Raw genomic sequence first — 22784 nt, 5'->3', positions numbered from 1 at the left:
GTTAGCAATAGTCTGTGGACTATACCTCATAGTGGGCTTGGAATACCTTGTCGCATTCGCCGGTATTATCTTGAACCTGAGCGTCTGGATGATTGATATTGCGTTATTGGAGTCGACTTTTCTAATAATTTATCGGCCTACTATGATCAATGAACGCGTGCTGTCTCCAATGCCACCCATGAGGATCAATTAGATATAGAGTTTCGCTTCTTGGCCAAGATGCACTTCCATTCCGATGCTTTTCACCGTACTCCTGTCTGAGCATCGTCTTTTCGCTTCTTCGCTCGAATTTATGATCGGTCTTGGTAGAATCTTTCATCCTCCAATTCCGGCCGCCGAATCAATCGATATGAGTGAATAGGGTCTCGGAAAATAGGAATATTGTGAATCCTGATGCTTTGCGGAAAAGAAATTGTGGAACCATTCAAGTTTCCCGACGGAAAAGACGATTCATTGAAGGGGAAAAAAAGGCGGAGAAGATTGCGATTGGCGAGATAAGCAAGGATAAGACCGATGATAGCTGTTTTCCGTCGTTGCCCGTTGAACCCCTCGGCCAAGGTAATGCGGTGCAAAAATCTACATTAGTTAATTGATTTTCTCTTCTCTCTCTCTAATTTCTTCTTCTTTATTTAATTGTCAATTATACAATATTTGGAGTTTGACTGTGTTGAGTGCTTCATTGCATCCTTTCCTATACGTCACTCCCGTAAGCTCCAATGGCGGCATCTTGTATTGCCCTTCGTGGCAGCCGCCAGATTGCTCTGCGATCGCGTATGAGAGCTGGTCCCTCGTCTTTTTCTCTACGGACAGCTTCACAGTCCCTGAACTTGAGTCGTCGTGCCCTGCACACCTCTCCACCAGCTATCACTCGCCGCGGTGTCTATACCAGCACTCTCGCCGATCATGGAGTTCCCCATCCCCCCGATATCTTTCAACCCCTCGATACATTCCCTCGCCGTCACATTGGTCCCTCTCCTGATGCTGCGGCGGAGATGCTTGCCGTACTGGATCCACCAGCGGCTTCTTTAGACGAATTCGTCAAGCAGGTCCTGCCCGAGGACATTCTCTCTAAAAACGACCTCAAGGTCCATGAACCCCATGCCGATATCAACCTTTACCGCTCAAGTGTGCAAGGAGGTCTTAGTGAGTCGGATATGCTGAAGCTGCTGGAAACCTACCGCAAGCAAATCGATATCTCCGGTAAGACCTACATCGGTACTGGCTACTATCCAACCATTGTGCCTCCGGTTATCCTACGCAATGTCCTCGAAAACCCTGCTTGGTATACTAGCTATACTCCTTACCAGCCGGAGATCAGTCAGGGTCGTCTGGAGTCTCTATTGAATTTCCAGACCTTGACTGCTGACCTGACTGGTTTGCCATTCGCCAATGCCTCTGTTCTTGATGAAGCAACTGCCGCCGCTGAGGCCATGACCATGTCCCTCGCAACTATGCCCGCCTCTAAACAGAAAAAAGCAGAGAAGTCGTTTGTGGTGTCACACCTCTGCCACCCCCAAACCATTGCCGTTATGCAGTCGCGTGCCGAGGGATTTGGAATCAACCTTGTCATTGGTGATATCCTGGCAAATGACTCTAAGGTTGTGAAGGAACAGGGTGACCACCTCATTGGTGTTCTTGCCCAGTATCCTGATACCGAGGGAGGCATCAATGACTTCCAGTCTCTTAGCGATCTCATTCATGGCCAGGGTGGTACTTTTAGCGTTGCTACTGATCTGCTGGCCTTGACTGTTCTCAAGGCCCCCGGCGAGTTCGGCGCTGATATTGCCTTTGGTAGCGCCCAGCGCATGGGTGTTCCCATGGGATTTGGTGGACCCCACGCTGCATTCTTTGCCTGTGCCGACAAGTATAAGCGTAAAGTACCTGGTCGTGTTGTCGGTGTGTCCAAGGACCGCCTCGGTAATCGTGCTCTGCGTCTGGCGCTGCAGACTCGTGAGCAGCACATTCGTCGCGAGAAAGCTACTAGCAACATTTGCACTGCCCAGGCTCTCCTGGCCAATATGACTGCCATGTATGCCATCTACCACGGCCCCGCTGGCCTCAAGGCCATTGCTGAGCGCATCATGTCTATGACTGCTCTCCTGCGCGAAAAGCTTGTTTCTCTCGGATACAGCATTCCTAGTCAGTCCAACGCCAATGGTACAGCTGTCTTTGATACTCTTACCATTGAACTTATTGATGCTGCTGAGGCCGATGCCGTCTATACTGCTGCTCTTGCTCAGTCGATCTTCCTTCGCCGCCTTGGTGGCAACAAGGTCAGTCTTTCATTGGATGAGACAGTTGGCCGTGATGAGGTGAAGGGCATCCTGGATGTCTTCGCTGCCCACAAGTGTGCGCCCTCTGTTACAATTGATGGAACTCTCCATGTTGCCTCGCTCCCAGCTAGTCTTGAACGTACTACACCCTACCTGACACACCCCGTGTTCAACACCCACCACTCCGAGACTGAGATGCTGCGTTACATTCACCACCTCGAGTCTAAGGATCTCTCTCTTGCCCACTCCATGATTCCTCTTGGATCTTGCACCATGAAGCTCAACGCTACCACAGAAATGATCCCTATCTCTTGGCCTGAGTTCTCCCAGATCCACCCCTTCATGCCCGCCGATAAAGCCAAGGGCTACATCCAAATGATTGATGATGTCGAGCAACAGCTCGCTGACATCACTGGTATGGCCGAGGTTACCGTGCAGCCCAATTCTGGTGCCCAGGGAGAGTTCGCCGGCCTCCGTGTCATTAAGAAGTACCAAGAGGCTCAGAACAATGGCAAGCGCAACGTGTGCTTGATTCCCGTATCTGCTCATGGCACCAACCCTGCTAGTGCGGCTATGGCTGGTATGCGTGTTGTCACCGTCAAGTGTGACATAAAGACCGGTAACCTCGACTTGGCTGACCTCAAGGCCAAGTGTGAGAAGCACCAAGATGAGCTTGCTGCTTTCATGATCACCTATCCCAGCACATTTGGTGTGTTTGAGCCCGGTGCCAAGGAAGCTATTCGTCTCGTGCATGAGTTCGGTGGCCAGGTCTACATGGACGGTGCCAACATGAACGCCCAGATTGGTCTATGCTCTCCCGGTGAGATCGGCGCTGACGTTTGCCATCTGAACCTGCACAAGACTTTCTGTATCCCCCACGGTGGTGGTGGTCCTGGTGTTGGTCCCATCGGTGTTGCCGAACATCTGCGTCCATTCCTGCCCTCACACCCCATTAGCGAGTATCTCCAGTTCAAGCGCGGTGCCACAGCCTCCCCTCCTATCAGTGCCGCTCCCTGGGGTAGTGCTAGCATCCTGCCCATCACATTCAACTACATCAACATGATGGGTGACCGTGGCCTGACCCACGCCACCAAGATCACTCTGCTCAACGCCAATTACATCCTGTCGCGCCTGAAGCCACACTACTCAATCTTGTACACAAATGAGCATGGCCGCTGTGCTCACGAGTTCATCCTCGACGTGCGCGCTTTCAAGGAGACCTGCGGTGTCGAGGCCATTGACATCGCCAAGCGTCTCCAGGACTACGGATTCCACGCCCCGACCATGTCATGGCCCGTTTCCAATACCCTCATGATCGAGCCCACAGAGTCTGAGAACAAGGCCGAGTTAGACCGCTTCTGCGACGCTCTGATCTCGATCCGCGCTGAGATTGCCGAGGTCGAGGCCGGCAAGCAGCCGCGTGAGGGTAATGTTCTGAAGAACTCCCCCCACACCCAGCGCGACCTTCTCACAAGCGAGTGGGACCGCCCATACACTCGTGAGAACGCGGCATACCCGCTTCCCTATCTGTTGGAGAAGAAGTTCTGGCCGACGGTGACTCGTGTTGATGATGGTATATTTTCCCCTTTCTTCCTTCATCTTAATCTTATCAAATGCTAACCTACTTTACAGCCTTTGGTGACCAGAACCTGTTCTGCACTTGTGGCCCTGTCGAGGACACTGAATAGATATATGATACCCATCTTGCTTTCCGCATTGCTTGATTTGCATTGGCGTGGGATTATTAACTGAGCCTACGCGTTTACTTTCTCTTCTATACATTCAACATTTAGTCTGATGATTATGACGGAGTACTTTTTTCACCTTTCAACTGGTGATCGGACGGTTATTGAATGTAATATAATTCAATTGAACAATAATTTTCTTTCCAAGTTCACGCTGTCACGTGACTTTATTTTTGCCAATCAAAAGCCCCTTATTTACTATACTTACGTACAATAGATACACGTATAAATTACTGACCTCTTTAGCCACGCGACAAAACTTCCAATATTACAGCCGATACCGTAAAACTTATACGCTTATCGGAGACAGCTGACCGCCGAACATGAATCGCAATTATTCCCTGACCTTGCATCAAACCTCCCACATTCCAGATTCCCCATAGGAAATAGCAGAAAGAATCGCCTAAGGCCAGAAGCAAGTGTCCTGCGCTACTCCGTTCTCCGTACTCCACAAAGCACTGCTGAACCTGCTTGTTCGGCACGTGGGCGAGACACGGACGAGCTATTCAAGTCACCCGCCGGCCATTAGAACTCTGTTATATCAGTCACTGCGTTTTCATCATATTTAGTTCGGCGATTTTTGGCCTCGTTCATTCCTTTTCACTGCTTAGTGCTTTATAGATATACCCCTTTACCCTGTCTGTTTATGAGACCAGGTACATACATTTTTGGGACTTCTGAGATAAGGGTTTGTCACTTTGCATCATGTCCTACAGCTTCACTGTTTACCACGGCACTTTTATTCATTTGCCTATGGTGAAGGATCAGTCCTCGAAACCAGTGTTAGTCCGCAACCGTGGTGCGTTGTGGGTGTCTACTACCGATGGACGGATTAAAGGTTTCGATTGGAATGTTCAAGATGAGGCATCGCTTCAAGATTTGATCCTCAAGAAAAGCTGGGTTGATACAGAAGCTCAGACTACAGATAATGGATCCAACACGCAGGTCAAGATTGTTAGGACGAGCGATGAAAAGAATGAGTTTTTCTTCCCTGGGTTTATTGGTGAGTTTCTCCTATGCATCATTATACGGAGCGAATCTAACAATCCCAGATACCCACATTCATGCACCGCAATACCCTAATGCAGGCCTTTTCGGTTCATCAACACTCCTAGACTGGCTAGAGACATATACATTCCCAATGGAATCGAGCTTCGGGGCACAACCCGACAAGAACTCCTCACAAGATCTAGCGCACACGCCACAATCAGCACTACGCGTCTACGACCAAGTTGTCGCACGCACTCTTTCCCACGGCACGACCTGTGCATCTTACTTCGCAACCATCCATGTCCCGGCAACAAATGCCTTGGCAGCACTATGCCACAAACGCGGCCAAAGAGCCTTCATCGGCCGCGTATGCATGGACGATCCCGACTTCTGTCCATCATACTACAGAGACCTTTCACCCGAAGCCTCGGTGAGCGCAACAACTTCTACAGTACAGTACATCCACAGTCTAGACCCAAATGGCAAACTTATCAAGCCAATCATCACACCACGCTTCGCACCGACTTGTTCGCGGCCTGCGTTGCGCGAATTGGGGAATCTGGCTAAGCGATATACGCCGCCTCTACATATTCAGACCCATATATCGGAGAATACGAATGAGGTCGAGCTTGTGAAGAAACTATTCCCTGAGGCGGATAACTACGCTGCTGTTTACGATATGCATAATCTGCTCACACCGCGCACCATCCTCGCGCATGCTGTCCATCTCACTGCGGACGAACGCGCTCTGATTGCTAAGCGCGATGCGAAGATCTCGCACTGCCCCGCTTCCAACTCGGCTCTTGGCTCGGGCATTTGTCCTGTGCGACTACTTCTCGACGAAGGTCTGACTGTTGGTCTTGGCACTGACGTCAGCGGGGGATATAGCCCCAGTATCCTCGAAGCCGCACGACAAGCATGTCTTGCATCGAGATTACTCAGCCACACCTCTTCCTACGAGCATGATGGTTCAGGACGGGAGAAGTTGTCTGTAGAAGAGAGTCTGTATCTAGCAACGCGGGGTGGTGCGTCTGTTGTTGATATGGCAGGTGATATTGGCGGGTTTGACGAGGGAATGATCTGGGATGCGCAGTTGATTCAACTCGGTGTTGTGAGCGCTGTTGAAGATGTGTTTGGTTCTACGGGTGAGAGTAGTAGCTTGGTTAGAGCCGGTCCTGTTGGTAATGTTGATTTGTTTGGTGGGGAAACTTGGGAAGAGATGGTCCAGAAATGGGTTTGGAATGGTGATGATCGGAATGTTAAGGCTGTTTGGGTTGGAGGGAGGCTGGTGCATGAGAGGGCTTGATTTATATGTCTTCTAATTTTGGTTTAATATATAAGTTGTCTATAGAGATACTAGGACTATCAGTAGAGAAGGATATCATAAGAATTGCTAAATAGTAGGAGAATGTATAAATTGGTATTAGATGTGGCATAGCAGACAACTTCTTGGGATGGGACGGTAACTGTAGTTGTAGTAGCAAGTGGACGATCGGTGGCGGATCGGTGGCGGATCGGTGTTATAGGCATAGTAGGCAGGGAGAATAGATTGTTAAAGAATGCTAGATCCTTATCCAGAGAGCACTGCTGGCATTGTCGTTTTGATAGAGCTGGAGCATACTGATAGCTGCATAGGAAGCTTAACGGAATTGAGGGGGAATATAGTCCATGATAAAGGGGTAATACTGTTGGTAGTGCCAGGAAAAGAACGCTGTAGGTAGTTAAGGTGTTCTGATTGGTCATATAACTAAATATTCCAAGGAATTATGGAACCTAATGATAATCTCACTTGTTCAACAACTACCTATCACTTGCACTTTCGTGCTGATTCGGATTGATTCCAAGCTCTCAGAAGAGATGGTCAATTGGAGCCCTTGCATTTGCATAACAGTACCGTAAAACCTCCACTAGGGGAAACCTATCCCTATACCAAGGCAGACCAAGGCATACTTCAGAAGAAATAAATCAATTACAAAAATTTCCAGGTCCTGAGTGAGCCCGGGCCAGAAATGAACAACTTGAGGTTTTTTGATTAAGAAGTATTTTGTTTCTTTAGTTCTATAATATCACAGTCATCGATGAGTTGACGGGTCAATTCTCTGCTCAAAGTGTTCTTACTTCAAGCGTAGTTATCTAGTTTTTTTGGCGCAGGATCGTTCTGTGTTCAATATCCCATCTCGGCTGTGTTACTTATTTAGATTATAGGTGTTACATATAGTCACCAGTTCAATCTTCCAAGCTGATGACTTATCTCGGGATTGCCGAGACTTGAAAGCTGAAGTGATTTTCTTTTATTGTACAATACCCAATCAAGAGCATTCCTGTTGATATATACCGCTATCAGGACATTCCAGTTAAGCAAGGGGTAAATCATTACTCAGAACAGGTCCCGAAGTGTTTTTTATTATTTATTATTTATTATTTATTTGGTTTTCTCGATCAATTCTGCTCAGCTCGAAGTAGAGAACAATACTAAGGATAAGCATTGTCATCGCTTTACCGAACCTTGGAACCAAACATCATTTCCATTGATCATTCAAGTCACTCATTTGGAATCTCGCATGATGTAGTCATGTCCACGTGGGTCTATCAATTCAAAACCACTTAAATTATACCCGATTCGGACGATCAACACTAAGCAAGAGCACGCGAACGACTGTCTTTTTGTCGATCTGGTCTTGCCTTCCGAGACCATATTTCTTTCATTCAAACTACGGAGTACAGAAACTGTGGCAATCAAGCCCAGCCAATGGAAGGTCTCAATTTGTAGAAATCGATGCATCACCCGTACAAAACACGCTTTAGAAATACTTTAATGCCGACAGTGCTGATAGGGTCGGGAGTGGCCTGCTCTAGAAGGCCGAGTGGTTCAGCTCTTCAAGTCGATGCAATGGTGATACGAAGTCAAACGTTTAAAGAGCCAATGCGTGACGTGGTCAGCTTATTATCCGCACGCGATGCATCAGTTTCGGGAGTCCCTGTGAGCCAGTCAGGTCTTGAATCTAACTAGGCTGCCTGATACCCGCAAACAATACATCCCATTTGATTGTTCTCAGCCATGATTTCCCTAAATATCCACTAGAGATCAATTAACATGATGCTACCATCTTTCTTCCTTGAATCTGGACCTGGCATCTTTCACACTCCTTTTCTAGAGCACTCAAGATGTATTCCTCATTCGTGGCTCGGGTAGGGCTGGTCCTGGCTGCGATTTCGGCCACGACCAGTATGGGCCTGTCGGTAACGCCGTTTCATCAAGATCTCAAGCTTTCGGCCCAGATGGGAATAAGTCCCGATGTAATGCTGATTCAGAAGAAGTCAATTCACGAGATTGCTCATGAAAGTGATTCGGACAATATCAATTCTGAATATGTCGATGTATGTTATGGCATTAGAGTCTTATACTTCGAAGATGCTAATCGTAGTTCAGGTTCCTGTTGATCATGGCAATTCCTCCCTTGGCACCTATCAGAATCGATACTGGGTATCAGACAAATATTATCAGCAAGGTGGACCAGTATTCATCTATGATGTTGGCGAAGCTAGTGCCGAATCTTCGGCAAGAATACAACTAGGCAATGATAGTTCGCTCTTAGCCAGCATGCTGTTCGAGTTTGGTGCAATGGGAATCGTATGGGAGCATAGGTGAGTGCAAAAATCTCCTGTTATTTACGACATGAACTGATTGTTACAGGTACTATGGCGACTCTTTGCCATTTCCAGTGACAAATGATACGCCCCCGGGGCAATTTGAATTCCTCAACAACAGGCAAGCTTTAGCCGATATCCCATTCTTTGCAGAAACTTTCTCCCACCCATCTTACAAGAATGTCGATTTGACTCCCTCGGCTACACCGTGGGTGATGGTCGGAGGCTCTTACTCTGGTATGCGAGCGGCCTTCACTCGACACGAGTATCCCGAGACAATTTTCGCTTCATTTGCATCATCAGCACCAGTGGAAGCTCGCATCGACATGAGCATCTATTTCGAACAAGTTTATGCGGCTATGGTGTCAAATGGTCGGTTCAACTGTACCCGAGACATCAAGGCAGCATACGAATGGATAGATGGCGAGCTAGAAAAAAATGAGTCCACAGCTGCTGAGGTGAAGAAGCTTTTCTTCGGCGAAGGAGCTGAAGTGAATAGCAATGGTGATTTCACTGCAGCTTTGAGTGGAGTCTACGGCTTTTTCCAGGCATATGGCCTCGGTGGCGGGGAAGGTGGCCTAGGCGCTTTATGCGAGCACATGGAAACAGATGAGAGCGGAGAAGTTGCTGGACCTCACGGATTTGCGCCTTCTCAAGGTAAAGAATATGCCGCTAGACGCTTTGCGTCGTGGCCTGTCTTTGTGGAGTTGATTAACGTTAACTACAATACCAATTGTGGCCAGTTGGATCCAGACCAGCCGTTGGAGTGTGCTTTGAATCCTAAGGCTACCGACCCTGATACTATCGCCTGGACTTGGCAATTCTGCACTGAGTGGGGATACTACCAGAGCAACAATGTCGGTCCCCATTCGCTTCTCTCTAGATACCAGACACTCGATTACATTCAGTACACTTGCAACAGACAGTTTCCCGAAGCTGTTGAGGAGAATATCCTGCCCAAGCAAGCAGAGGTTGATAAGACGAACTATCAGACTGGTGGCTGGAATATTCGCCCATCAAATGTCTACTGGAGCGGTGGTCAATTTGACCCGTGGCGAACCCTCTCCACTCTAGCTACAGAAAGCATTGCACCACAAGACGTAACTTTCACCACTGATATCCCTAAGTGCAATGTTGAGACGGGGGAGAAGATAGTGTTCGGTTACATCATGGAAAATGCAGAACACTGCTTCGATTTCCGGATGAACTTTGCGCCAGGTAATACATCACGTGGAATCTTTCATGAGGCTTTGACGGAGTGGCTTCCTTGTTTTAGTCCTATCAAGGCCATAACTGCTTAATAGAATGCAGCTTTTCGCTGGGGCGATCTGGAACTAATTTTACATAATTGTATTTTAATTACCTCTTCTATACACTTTTCATCCGAATCAGGAACCTCAGGATACTCACTTCCTTGATGAATCACTTGACATTTTCAAGTTCAAAACGTGGTTTCTAAAAATTGGAATAAAGCAGCTTTTAAATTCTCGAAATTAAAGAGACATCAAATACCCTAAGTAATCACTACAAGGGTTAGCCCTGTTCGTATAACCCCGCACTAGTATGTTGAAACCCCGCATCCCCACCTGTACTTATTGAAGCTTCATCAATGATTTTGCCTAAAGTCATCGATAAATTAGTATTCAGCATCAGTTTATCAAGATATTTCCGATTACTAGATTAAATCATCTAGTCAAAATGCCGACTGCAAGAGCAAAATTGGGCGACATCATATTGGCCGAAACCGATACGTGGGAGACAGTGGAAGGAAATGTATATGTGAGTAAAACTTTGCAAGCTTACCATATTTCAGTCCTGACAATTGATGACTTTATTTCAAGTTTCCACCATCAGCTATCAAAGACCAAAATACTTTTGTGAAAACAGATACGAAGACGTTCTGCCCTTGGAAGGGCGAGGCAGAATACTACACCATCAATGCCGGTGGTAAGACATACCGGATATCAGACTGGAGCAAGTATCTTACATTGAATCAATTCGCGGACAGATTTCAGTATTCCAGATGCGGCGTGGTACTACTCTCGGCCCTTTGATAAGGCGGCGAATATAAAGGACCATATTGCTTTTTGTAAGTGGGATCGGTAACGAAACGTCAAGGGATTACTCATTATTTATTTGAAACAGATAAGTCCAAAGTGACAGTCACGGTTGAATAAACATGAGCCAGTAAGTCAACGATAAAATCGTATGTCTACTGGCATTCTGATGTAATGGCAGTCGACTCATTATCCGCTGTTCTTCCTTACAATGAATATTTCATACTTCTCAGCTGATTCAATTAGAGAATTAGTTCAGTTTAAAGATAGGTATTCACATTATAAGCAGTTAAGCCATTCTTCTACCAGACTGTCTTGTCAACAACTTCATGGGCATCAGCCAGGCCGGCGACCTTCCATTCCAGAGCCGTACCGTGGTCCGCCAAACATTCTTCCTCCATAGCCATATCCGCCGCCCATTGGCATTGGCACTCTTCCGCTAATTGGTTCGGCACTCTTAAGAATGCCGAATGAGAAACGTTAATGTGAACGCTGCCATACACATTAAGAATTCGCGTAAAGGACTGCTGGAATCATAGCGACAAAGCCTGCTCATTATTACAGCAAATCTCAAAGGATGGTATATCGTGTAAAGAGTCGTATGAGTCTGGCTCCAAGAAGCTTCATTTGGGGTGAGTTTCAACTTGAAAATCGCGGTCTGCCGTCCTTCAGCGGACATGTCATTGTAGAAAATCGATTCTGTTAAGAGATATAGATAATCGTCTTCTGAGCTCTAATTCAAACCCTCGACTTAGCTTCCGATAATATTAACGGAATGCTTTTAGACTACCACTCTTATCATGGGAACCATTAAAATCTTATGGGCTGTTTTAATTAGATACGCTAGCATATTCTAATGCAGTCCCATCATAAATACATTGAGCCGCGCCCTTTCCGGCCATTGCATCGATCTTAGTAATGTGGTACCGAGGATCATCACAGATATCTTTATGCTATCTATCCCTGCCAGCCAAGATAGCTTGGGGCTATCTGGCACTTTGGCACATAGGCTGGGCGTGATTTTATTTTCCTTTTAGGTGGCCTGTTCGTTTTCCCTACATGATTTGACGGTCATAAATACGTACTTTTAGCCAACCTCCCCAACCTCCCCAACCCCCGCATTTTCGCCATTTAAATATTGCAATTACCCAACAGGAAACCACTTGCTAGAAGTTTTCCCCCAATCCAGCTCCAAATACAAAAAATGGAGAAATTGAACCCAGAAGAACTTCTTCAATTAAAGCATATGACTTCGGATGACGTCCCCGCCGCTGTCGATGTATTCTATGAATCTTTCACAAACCTACAAGATATATTCCCTGACACGCTCAAAACGCGCCAATGGCTTCATGGCCTCTTTCTAGACGATATTCTCAACAAAAAAGCCATGCATTACTTAAAAATTGAGGATACAAAGTCTATGAACGAACAAGGCCTACCACGGCTAATTGCCTTTGCGAAATGGGACTACTCGATGCCCGAAGATCGAGGACCCCGCTTCTCTCCCTGGTCTGAAGATCAGTCGAAGGAAGCATGCGATGCTTTTTTCAATAAATTGGAAAAGGAAAGGAAGCGAGTGATGGGCGATGAGGTCCACATATGTATGTCATAGGCTCTTATTGTTCTAGAGTATCATGCTGACTAGTTTCTAATCAATAGATCTAGACCTGCTTTGCACGCACCCTGATTACAGACAGCGTGGGGCTGGCTCAGCCCTAATACAGTTCGGCTGTAAAGCTGCCGATGAAGGAGGACTCGGTGTCTATGTTGACGCTAGCAAGGCAGGCGCACCTTTGTATAAGAAGTTCAAGTTTGTGGATAAGAGTGAGCCTGGTGCAGGTGAGATTGCATCCATGGCCCGACATTGGGGCTAATTTCGAGAAGATTTGCTGTAGTACAAGAATTAAGATTATCCGGGAGACTCCGGATCCCAAGATCCGACAATTATGCTTAACCAACTATATTCTAATGTTTTCAAATATTTACTGCTGAAACTTCAACACAGCCGTGGAGGTACATATGTGGAGGCTACCTAAGTACGAAATACTCATGTGTTATTCTAATTTTGTCCAAGTGCCAAGTCATAGAAGTACGCTTCCCGGAAACTCCAAGGTTTATCCAAACCTCAGTAAGCTAGCTATTCAGCAAACAGAGGGGAAGCTGGCCGAATTCCGGTAGAACAGGGATACGCGACGATCCTTGCTGAGATTTGATGCAAGGATATTATGTTTTAAATTTCTCTCCACATCGCTATTCCTAGGTAATAACAGCATTATTATCAGAATCCAGTCATTAGGAATTCCAATTGGCTTATATTTACCCACTTCAATTGCTTTTGTCAGCCATGGAGTCTCTACTAGTTAATTATGCAATTCTAGATTCAAGATTACACAGGTACTTGAATCTTAATCACGCCATAAGCCGGGAAATGTCTGACCTTGCGAGAATTGACGTCACGACTGTATTGAAAAAAAATTGTGAAGAAAAATGCTCGATTCAAGGTAGAGGAAAGTGGGAACAATAATGAGTGTATGGAGTGACCCGTGGATTCTGTGACGCCCGCCTAGACCAAGCTATTACAAAGCTGCCAAGCACGGCCACTTCACACTGGCCAATTTCCACTTCTCCATGCTGATATTCTTTGAAGATCCAGTTACAAGGTACCTTAGCCTAAACTACTTTAGATAAAGCTCCACTCCATCAACCTTAAGGATGCTGCTCCACACCAATCAGCTTTGCGAGTACTCCGCATCCTCCAACGCTGAGACAACAAGACTCTCTTGGCAGCTAATTTTTGATATTGTAAGCAGTGAACAGGACTATGGACTATCTGAATACGAATGACAGCACAAAACCAATGGCCATGGCAGTCCAGCTTCGGGATATCCAGTTTGAAACCTATAGGCTGCTGATGATGTCTTGAATTCTCAAATATTGGCACAGTTCCACCACTCTGTTACCGGGTGATCCGTTCGTGGGGCACAACCTAAATTCTAGACTGCTTTGATTGAATAATCATGTTAACAGCTGTGTCTGCCCATGTGGTGCTTATGATACATTTTAAACAGGGGATATGATTGGATGCCAACATCACATCAGCTAAAAGTCGCAAGGTACCTTTTCCTGCAGCACTAGTAATTTCGCCTGCATATAACTGTGACTCCCGCGTAATTTTCTTTTCTCATCAATTCTCTTATACTTGGTCTACAAGTATTTTGAACTCCGGTGAATTCCTGACACAATGCGAGGACTTGCTCTGGGGCTAAGCCTCATTGGCATTGCCAATGCTGCCTGTCCATACATGACGGGTGAAATCCCCTCTAACTACAACCCTCATACTAATCTCCGTCGGGATGACGGGTCGGAAGATGCTTCTGCTGAGACTGAAGAGTTTCTGTCCCAGTTCTACCTTAATGATTCAAGTGTATATATGACTTCTGATGTCGGTGGTCCCATTGAAGACCAGAACAGCCTCAAAGCGGGTGAGCGGGGTCCAACTCTGCTTGAAGATTTTATTTTTCGTCAGAAAATCCAACGGTTTGATCACGAGCGGGTAAGTCTTATATTAAAACCCATTATCAATAGATTCCTGCTTACCTAGTGTCTTTTTCAAGGTTCCTGAACGTGCTGTTCATGCTCGTGGTGTCGGCGCCCATGGTGTCTTCACTTCCTATGGTGACTGGTCAAACATCACCGGCGCTTCGTTCCTGTCTGCCGCAGGCAAGGAGACCCCTGTCTTCACTCGTTTCTCCACTGTTGCTGGTAGTCGTGGAAGCGCCGATACTGCCCGTGATGTTCACGGGTTTGCCGTCCGTCTTTACACGGACGAAGGAAATTTTGGTAATTATCTCCACTTGTCTTTATATTGGCCAATCTAATGGGTGTAGACATCGTCGGAAACAACATTCCTGTTTTCTTTATCCAAGATGCTATTCTTTTCCCAGATTTGATCCACGCTGTCAAGCCCCGTGGTGATAATGAGATTCCTCAAGCTGCCACGGCCCACGACTCAGCCTGGGATTTCTTCAGCCAGCAACCCAGTGCATTGCATACTCTGCTGTGGGCCATGGCTGGACACGGTATCCCCCGGTCTTTCCGACATGTTGACGGCTTTGGAGTGCACACCTTCCGTCTGGTCGCAGAGGATGGTACTTCAAAGCTTGTCAAGTTCCACTGGAAAGGTCTGCAGGGTAAGGCTAGCTTTGTGTGGGAAGAAGCCCAGCAGGTGGCTGGCAAGAATTCAGACTTTATACGTCAGGATCTGTGGAATTCCATTGAAGCCGGGCGGTATCCCGAGTGGGAGGTGAGTAGTCTGTCCAGTTACATGATGAATAGCGCTAATATATGCTCAGCTTGGTGTCCAAATCATGGATGAATCTGATCAGCTCCGATTCGGATTTGACCTCCTAGATCCTACTAAATTCGTCCCAGAGGAACTTGTCCCTGTTACCAAACTGGGCAAGATGACGTTAAACCGCAACCCTTACAACTACTTTGCAGAGACAGAGCAGGTCATGGTTAGTCTAGCTGTCCCCGAACCTAAACCTCAACTAACAGCTCACGCCAGTTCCAACCTGGACATATTGTTCGCGGTGTGGATTTCACAGAGGATCCTCTACTCCAGGGTCGTATTTTCTCCTACCTTGACACTCAATTGAACCGTCATGGTGGCCCCAACTTCGAACAACTTCCCATCAACCGTCCGCGTGTACCAATTCACAACAACAACCGCGACGGAGCAGGTGAATACCCCTTAACTCCCACACATCTTCAACCCATCATTCTAACAAACTTGCCTAACAGCGCAAATGTATATCCCTCTCAACAAAGACGCTTACACACCAAACACACCTAACAGCGGCTCCCCCAAACAAGCCAACCAAACCGTCGGCAAGGGTTTCTTCACCGCACCTGGCCGCACAACAAGCGGCAAGTTGGTCCGCAACGTCAGTCCCACCTTTGACGACGTCTGGTCCCAGCCCCGTCTCTTCTGGAACTCGCTCGTCCCAGCTGAAAAGCAATTTGTCGTCGACGCAATGCGCTTCGAAAACTCAAAGGTCACCAGCACAGTCATTCGCGAGAATGTCATCATCCAACTCAACCGCATCAGCAACGATTTGGCCAAGCGTGTTGCAGAGGCCATTGGTGTTGACGCTCCAGAACCAGACACGACATACTACAACGATAATACCACCGCTCATATTGGTGCTTTCGGTCAGAAGCTGAAAACGCTCGATGGACTCCAAGTCGGCGTTCTTGCGTCGGTGAACAATGCGTCTTCCATTGCGCAAGGAGTTTCACTGGCCGCTAAGCTCAGTTCTGTCAATGTAGATGTTGTTGTTGTTGGCGAGAGAATTGCAGATGGTGTAGACCAGACATACTCTGCCTCCGATGCGATTAACTTTGACGCTCTTGTTATTGCGGATGGTACTGAGGGTTTGTATACTGCTTTAACATCCGGTAGCAAAACTTCTGGTTCTAGCACTTTATACCCAGCCGGCCGCCCACTGAATATTCTCCTTGATGCTTTCAGATTTGGTAAGCCTATCGGTGCCTTGGGTAACGGTGTTAATGCACTGTCAACTGCGCAGATTGCTACTGACCGCGAGGGTGTTTATGTGGCAAGTGAGGTCGCTGATAAATTTGTGGACGAACTCAAGGATGGATTAGCCACCTTCAAGTTCTTGGATCGCTTTGCACTGGATTCTTAAGGGCTATTTCACCATTGGAGGCATTTTCTAATTAGTATATTGACTGTACAGCTTTGACTTCAGTTGCTTTGTGGTGTCCCTAGATGAAATGAATGAGTGGTCCCTTGCATCAAATCTCAATGAGAATCTGCTATTTTATTATATGATCAACCCGATATCTTCTTTCTCCGGTGTTGTTTTCAAGTATATTTCTACAACCTAGGTATACATATAACATATATTTCTCCTTACCCTACGATTCTACTTCAATTTCTAATTCTGGTCTCCTAATGCCAGAAATGCACTATTCTAGGTATAAATCCAGACCTAATTACAATATGATGTGCTTTTTGCTGGTTAAAAGCTATCAGACTACTTCTTTAGTATTCATTTTTTCTCATTACTTGAAGAGAGGTCATTGCTGTGTATTTACATTTTTAGCTTGCTTCTCATTACTGCTTGTCTTGTTGCCTATAGAAGAAAGACCCTGAAATTATTGCTTTTTAACGTCATTGGGAGGTTTATGTCAATGACATCGCGACCTTGATTTGATATCATCCCTCCATTTTACATCCATATGTAGCTTAGATTACCACAAGGAAGTTCCAAAGTTACATAGATAAGCACAGGTATATGCTACCCATGCTAGGATCATTTATACAGAGAAAATACTCCCTTTGAATTTTTGACGTCAGTTGAGATTTATTTGAGTCTCACTTTATATTCGCCTTTTTTCTTCCTTCTCATTACTTTTTTGCTGCCAGTGGTTCCAAATGGAGTGTGCAGACTACATACATATAGACAAGCAATCGAAAGAAGAAGTCCAAGCATACATAATGTAGAACGTGGATAGATGCTTCGTTAAGCCAAGCAACTCGTCATTTACAACGCCAATATTGATGGTACGCAAACAGGACGGAAGTCTCTACTATGCATTGACCATCAAAAACTAGATGCCATCACGAAAAAGGACAGATGGCCATTGCCAGTCATCGACAAATTCATATGCTGGATGGGAAAGATAAAATGGTTCACGAAAGTCAATATCTAGTGGGCATTCCATTAAATAAAAGTAATGTTCATTCAAGACTTGGTAAAGGCTACCAGTTAATCCTGAACTTATTCATCAATTCTTTCTTCATAAAATTCATAAAATCTTAATATTTTGGCAGGAACTGTCTGCGGCGACGCATGAAAGATCCAGATGCGGCATCTAAAGTCTTAGCAGCACGCACATTCATCCTCCGCTTCTCACTGCTAATGTCAGAAGACTCCTCGTCAGTCAGTCCCAGGATAGCCCATTCTGCAACCGTTGCTCCAGTTCCATTCTGGAACTGAACATCGACAGCGTCGAGGGCTTGATTACCCACAATCAGCAAAGAGGCAAATCGTGCCGCAGGTATTGGTTTACTCAAGGTCACGTTGGTTGTGTTTCCAGCCGGAATAGCGATGACATCGACATTGGTCGCGTTATAAGGGTTTGAGAGGATGATGTTGTTTAGCTCGGTCGCAACTTTGAGTACTGAAGCTCCATCAGATGTGATGTAGGTCTGAACGGGGTTGTCGAGCGTTTCGTTATGGAAGATTACGGTTGCATTCACGGGCGGTTCTTGGGCCCAGTCGAAGTAGAATCCTGATACGATAGCTCCGGCGCCTAGTTCCACGGTGAGAGAGCTCCAATTCGCTGCTGATGAAGGCTGCCACTTTGTGGATGCTGCACCATCATTGGCAGCTATTGGGAATTGGCCTGGCTGGTATGAGTTTGGCGACTCAATCGATTGGCATTGTACAAGGTTTCCGGAGACTGTGTTCTGTGATCCGATCTGGCGATTGGGTATGGACACGAAGCCATTGAGAGGAAGGTGGTACGTGGTGGAATTCAATTCAAAGCCAGAGTTGATAGTAATTGAGCTGTTTTCAAAGCGCTGGTCTGCAGTAGCTAGAGGCGCGGTGGATGCACGGCTAATAGTGGTGTGTGTGTGGTTAGACCAAGCAGAGATAGGCCAGCCGCGCCAGTAGAAGGTTCGATACTTCAAGTACGGAATTTGAGGTGGGAGATTTGGCTCAACGTGGAGAATGTCGTCAGGAAGCAAGCGCAGTCCCAAATAACCGAACAAAACGACTTGGTTGGAACCACCGTGACCTGTCAAGAACGGGAATGCAGGGTGAGTGCCGCCATTAGTGGTAGAATTATCAATTAACTGCTCTGACATCTGGTAGAAAGGAGCACGTGTATATGGTTTATAAGCGTATTGGCCATATGTGTAGGCTGAGCACCCAGAGGGCGATATCTCATTAGCCACGATGGAAAATATGGCCCAGGTCATGGCGGGACCGTCGGTAGACTGCTTGTTAGCATACTAGTGGCTGTCAGAAATTCAATCTTTGAGAAGTATGGAACGTGACCCACGTATTCAAGATCATTGAGCGAATCTTGGGCGCTGTAGCTCGCAGAGTAGTCCAATGGGTAGGTGTTTAGCACGACATCAGCCTGTTTCACCACGGCGCTTCCATTCATGGTGGTGAACTCGAGGGTAACTCCATTTTCACGAAGGACTAGAACATTAGAGGCCATCTCATTCCATGTTGAATTCTCTTCAAGTCCAAACTGCTGGCGTAGGGCGTTAGCATACATCAAAGTCTGCGCAATAAGTGGCATCGTGAATCCACCCGCATCAATATGGTTCGCATATTCGTCCTACTCAGTGTTAGCAGCTCCTTGATCAAGTCCATATGATAAAGGCACTTACTGGATCCGTCATGTTGGTAAGAGTCCAAGACGATCCGTTCGGGTTCAGCATGTCTGCATAAAGTGTGGCAATCGAGTCGTAAACAGGGAAAAAAGTCTCTTTGAAGAACTCTGTATCACCACTGGTCACCCATTGGTTGATAATAGCCATCGCGATGTCGCCGTTGATATGATACTCATAGTCCCAGCAGGGACCGGTAGCTGTGCAATTGCCATATCGACCGCTCGTCCAAGGGAAGATAGCTGCAGATTCTGAAAACCGAGTCTGATTCTGCGAACCCACGAATGCAGTTTGAATATTCTCCTTTGCCCGGCCGTAGTTCTTCAAGCGATAGTTTGTGATCCGCTGAGCTGCTTCTGGATGAGATGCAGTAAGTCCTGGTTGCATCCAGAGATCGGCATCCCAGAAGACCTGGCCAGCATATGAATCAGAGGTCAACCCACCAACGGAGATGCTGTCCACATTGATGGCCGTTCCAGAAGATGCGTTAATAGCATTATTTCCAACAGTGTTCTGAAGGAGATAGTAGGTGTTAACAACAGCGATGATAGACGAGTCGATAATGTTAATGTCTGAAGGTAGAGTGCCATTTTCAAACGAGTAATGATCAACAGAGTCATCGGGCATAACGCTAGCCCATTCTTTCAGATGAGCAAGCAGGGACCAGGCATAGCCGTTCTTCGATGAGCTAATAGAAGCATTCTTTGCCACTTCCATCGGATCAGCAAAGGCGTCCGAAGATGCCGCACCAATAAATTTTGTGGCATGAAATATCTTTCCCGCCTTCAATTTTACAGAGGCGGACTGGGCGATAGAAGAATTGACTGCACTCAAATAAGGCTTGTCGTTGACAATCTGTCGAGATGATATATCCTCGCTGGCACTCATGTTTGCGTAAATATAGGCTGTGACATTAGCAACACCATTCGGCCGTACGGCGGAGAATATAGCACCATTATCTTCACCAGACCGAACAAAAGAGGTGCGGACAGCAGAACCTCCATCAATCACATTCACAATCGAAGCATTGGTGTCAGCACTTGATATCACATGCATGTCCACAACAGCTTGGTTAATGTATAGTTTATTGACGAAGAGGCGGTATTCAATTTCGAAAGAAGTGTTACCACTTGGCTTCCAACTTAATGACCAGTAAAGCACTCCTGATTTATAGTCATAAACGGATGTGAAATTGGAAATGGTGGTGTTGTCCACTGTTGCATCAAGATAAGTATCATTTCCGAGGTCCAAGATCAAACCACTCCAATGCGGCACACCACTTATCACGCTGTCACTTCCATACTGGTAGAGCCATTCGAAGTTTGTCTTATTAGTGGTTGGCTGAGAGTCGAAAAAGCCGCTAATAGTTGCAAAAGACTGTCGTGTGGTGAAGAGAGGCCATCCACTGATACCATTGTCTCCATCCTTGGCAGAATCAACCTCGAAAAATGGGCCAACGCTGGCCACATTAATACCCAAGTATCCATTCGCGACAGAGCCTCGGGATTGAAATTGACCTTGCTGGAGATTGGTTGTAGCGAGTTGCCAGTTTTCCTCGTCCCAGGTAACACCATCGAAATTAGTCTGATACACATTGCTGCTGCTGATATTTGCCTTATGGTTTAGCCCCATGTGTTGCTTCAAGCCTTCGGTAATGCGAGTCTGGTAGGCATTAGAACGACGAGTGTGGTGGGCTTCACCAAGTGAGGTGAAATAACCGAGCAATGAGAAGGCTGCCCAAGCAAAGATCTTTTGGAATGTTAGCTCTTGCTGTCATTAGGTGAATGACAGAAGTACCACTCACTTTCAACTGCATCTTGAAAGCTTTTACTCTAACATTAGTCTTAAAAGGAAGGAAATTCTTCAAATGGGGGCAGTGTATAGATTAAGAAGCACCAAGGGTGAAATTTGAAATTTATAAGTAGCGAAAGCAACTTTTAACTTGAGGTAATTTGTTCACAGCCAAGCAGAAGTCTCTGACTAAACTAAACAACGAACAGGATGACTACTATTCAGTGCCTAGGTGGGTCAGTATCGAAAATGTCGGAGGCGGCTCTTTGACAGTCCAGATATGACATCGAAACAACCGGGAAATGCGGGGTAGTCAGTGAAACTTGAGTCCTAAGCCATGACGATGAATGTTAGAGCTTGAGCTAGGTACTATGACTGACTCTCAATATTTGGTACAGAAATCCTGGTTTTGATGAACCGAGGCTATCGAATCGTCATCGGGTAAACTCTAATTCCGATTTTGTGGGGTAAGCGTGGGTGACTAATCATGAACTTTTCATCTAAAAATGTCCGTAGTGGGGAGCCCTATGCAACAGTAGGTAATAACTTAAAATTTTATTAATAGTTCCTGGGTGACTAAATCTATTTAGGATCTATAGTAACTAACTTATTACGCATATTCTGTGCTACCCGAGGACTCTTACGACGTCCTTTGTACAAAGTAGTAGTTTAGCCACCATGTTTTCTCCTGGGCTTCGGAAGAATAATTTTCCGCGATGGCGTCCACGCCGTTTAATCGACACATTTGATTCGATCTGCGAAAATATGAGATCATGCGATGTCTAACGAACGGCCCAATGCACCTATACGGATATATGCCCTGTTATTGTTAGCGCGAGACTGGCGCCCCATGGAATCATTTTTACAGAACCACTAAATGTAATTTAATAGCTAAAAAACACAATATAATACATATAATACACGAAAATCAGACGCGACGCGACGAAAAAACACCACTTAAACACAAAAACAGTTAAGTTCGACCGCCATTACCTCTGTAAGGAGTAAGGCGTGACAATTTGTGACGAGAGATAAAATTGTTTCATTTAGAGTTCCACGGGGACACTAGTTGCTTGTTAATCTCGGCGTCTACTGATATGGGTCGATACGGCCGATCCCTTTACGTGGATGACATTCCTGATAGCGAGCCGATGAAGCTTGAAAGGGGGAGAGTGGCGATCACTTAAGAAGGAAAAATTTTATGCCAGTGATCAACAACGGTGCTTTTGATCTCTTCACTCATGATACCTTCTACAGCTTTGTTGCTAAAAAATTTGAACACAGTACATCTAGAATTACACCGTCTATTTACACCGCCCAAACCGCCTACACCGCCTTAAGGTAAACAACGTGTGAGCACATTATACTACACTATCTCTATCATTTACTACCTTTTACTACTTCTTACGCTGCCTTTTATTACGTGTATTATCTTCATCATGCCACCTCCTCCACATAAAGCCCAACTATCACCCGAGGCACGTATTCAAATATGTGAATTAAGGCGTCTTAATGGCTAGTGCGCACGGCGTATCAAGAAGCTTGTGTTCCCTGTTATACCATTTATTAAGTACTATCTTAAAGACATTGAAACTAGAGAGGCCTGATGGCTAATGAATGGCTGGCCCTGGGCGGCCCTCTAAGCTTAATGCGGATGGCAAAAGCGTCTTGATGAGACGGTTAAAGTGACGCCTGATATCTTGATAAGGGAGCGCCCTTATTGATATATCAATAATAAGATCTCGAGTTGCGCCCTTTGGTACCTAACTCAGGCTCACAATCTTCGGAAATAGAAAAAAAAAACGGTCAATCTTTTCAGCCAGTCCACGCCGAAAAACGA

The 22784-nt window shown here is 46.1% G+C and overlaps 7 protein-coding genes across 7 annotated transcripts; 6 read left to right on the top strand and 1 right to left on the bottom strand.

Moving 5' to 3' along the window:
- Positions 1–716: 716 nt before the first annotated feature.
- N7495_009891 (glycine decarboxylase subunit P) lies at positions 717–3961 on the top strand (the record flags this gene model as incomplete). The annotated part of the gene is made up of 2 exons (XM_057212542.1): positions 717–3846; positions 3906–3961. 2 exons carry the CDS (start codon positions 717–719, stop codon positions 3959–3961), a joined length of 3186 nt encoding a protein of 1061 aa, XP_057059405.1.
- A 762-nt stretch (positions 3962–4723) lies between these two features.
- Positions 4724–6314, top strand: N7495_009890 (uncharacterized protein; the record flags this gene model as incomplete). The annotated part of the gene is made up of 2 exons (XM_057212541.1): positions 4724–5021; positions 5071–6314. The coding sequence occupies 2 exons, from the start codon at positions 4724–4726 to the stop codon at positions 6312–6314; spliced, it is 1542 nt and encodes a 513-aa protein (XP_057059404.1).
- Positions 6315–8173: 1859 nt separating this feature from the next.
- Positions 8174–9957, top strand: N7495_009889 (putative serine peptidase, family S28; the record flags this gene model as incomplete). Its single annotated transcript, XM_057212540.1, has 3 exons — positions 8174–8386; positions 8439–8653; positions 8703–9957. 3 exons carry the CDS (start codon positions 8174–8176, stop codon positions 9955–9957), a joined length of 1683 nt encoding a protein of 560 aa, XP_057059403.1.
- Positions 9958–10354: 397 nt separating this feature from the next.
- On the top strand, positions 10355–11156 carry N7495_009888 (DUF427 domain-containing protein; the record flags this gene model as incomplete). The annotated part of the gene is made up of 4 exons (XM_057212539.1): positions 10355–10435; positions 10498–10603; positions 10665–10745; positions 11023–11156. 4 exons carry the CDS (start codon positions 10355–10357, stop codon positions 11154–11156), a joined length of 402 nt encoding a protein of 133 aa, XP_057059402.1.
- A 761-nt stretch (positions 11157–11917) lies between these two features.
- Positions 11918–12587, top strand: N7495_009887 (GNAT family N-acetyltransferase; the record flags this gene model as incomplete). Its single annotated transcript, XM_057212538.1, has 2 exons — positions 11918–12314; positions 12373–12587. The coding sequence occupies 2 exons, from the start codon at positions 11918–11920 to the stop codon at positions 12585–12587; spliced, it is 612 nt and encodes a 203-aa protein (XP_057059401.1).
- Positions 12588–13954: 1367 nt separating this feature from the next.
- cat1 (catalase catB) lies at positions 13955–16424 on the top strand (the record flags this gene model as incomplete). The annotated part of the gene is made up of 6 exons (XM_057212537.1): positions 13955–14266; positions 14328–14553; positions 14601–15016; positions 15066–15230; positions 15281–15455; positions 15517–16424. The coding sequence occupies 6 exons, from the start codon at positions 13955–13957 to the stop codon at positions 16422–16424; spliced, it is 2202 nt and encodes a 733-aa protein (XP_057059400.1).
- A 1136-nt stretch (positions 16425–17560) lies between these two features.
- Positions 17561–20969, bottom strand: treA (alpha,alpha-trehalase treA; the record flags this gene model as incomplete). The annotated part of the gene is made up of 4 exons (XM_057212536.1): positions 17561–18763; positions 18814–19101; positions 19154–20902; positions 20958–20969. The coding sequence occupies 4 exons, from the start codon at positions 20967–20969 to the stop codon at positions 17561–17563; spliced, it is 3252 nt and encodes a 1083-aa protein (XP_057059399.1).
- Between the last annotated feature and the right edge of the window lie 1815 nt (positions 20970–22784).

This window comes from Penicillium taxi (assembly GCF_028828555.1).
Source record: "Penicillium taxi strain IBT 34144 chromosome Unknown utg000006l_segment0_segment0, whole genome shotgun sequence".
NCBI lineage: Eukaryota > Fungi > Ascomycota > Eurotiomycetes > Eurotiales > Aspergillaceae > Penicillium > Penicillium taxi.
Note: the sequence above shows the minus strand (reverse complement) of the source record. Positions and strands in the feature narration are given on the sequence as shown.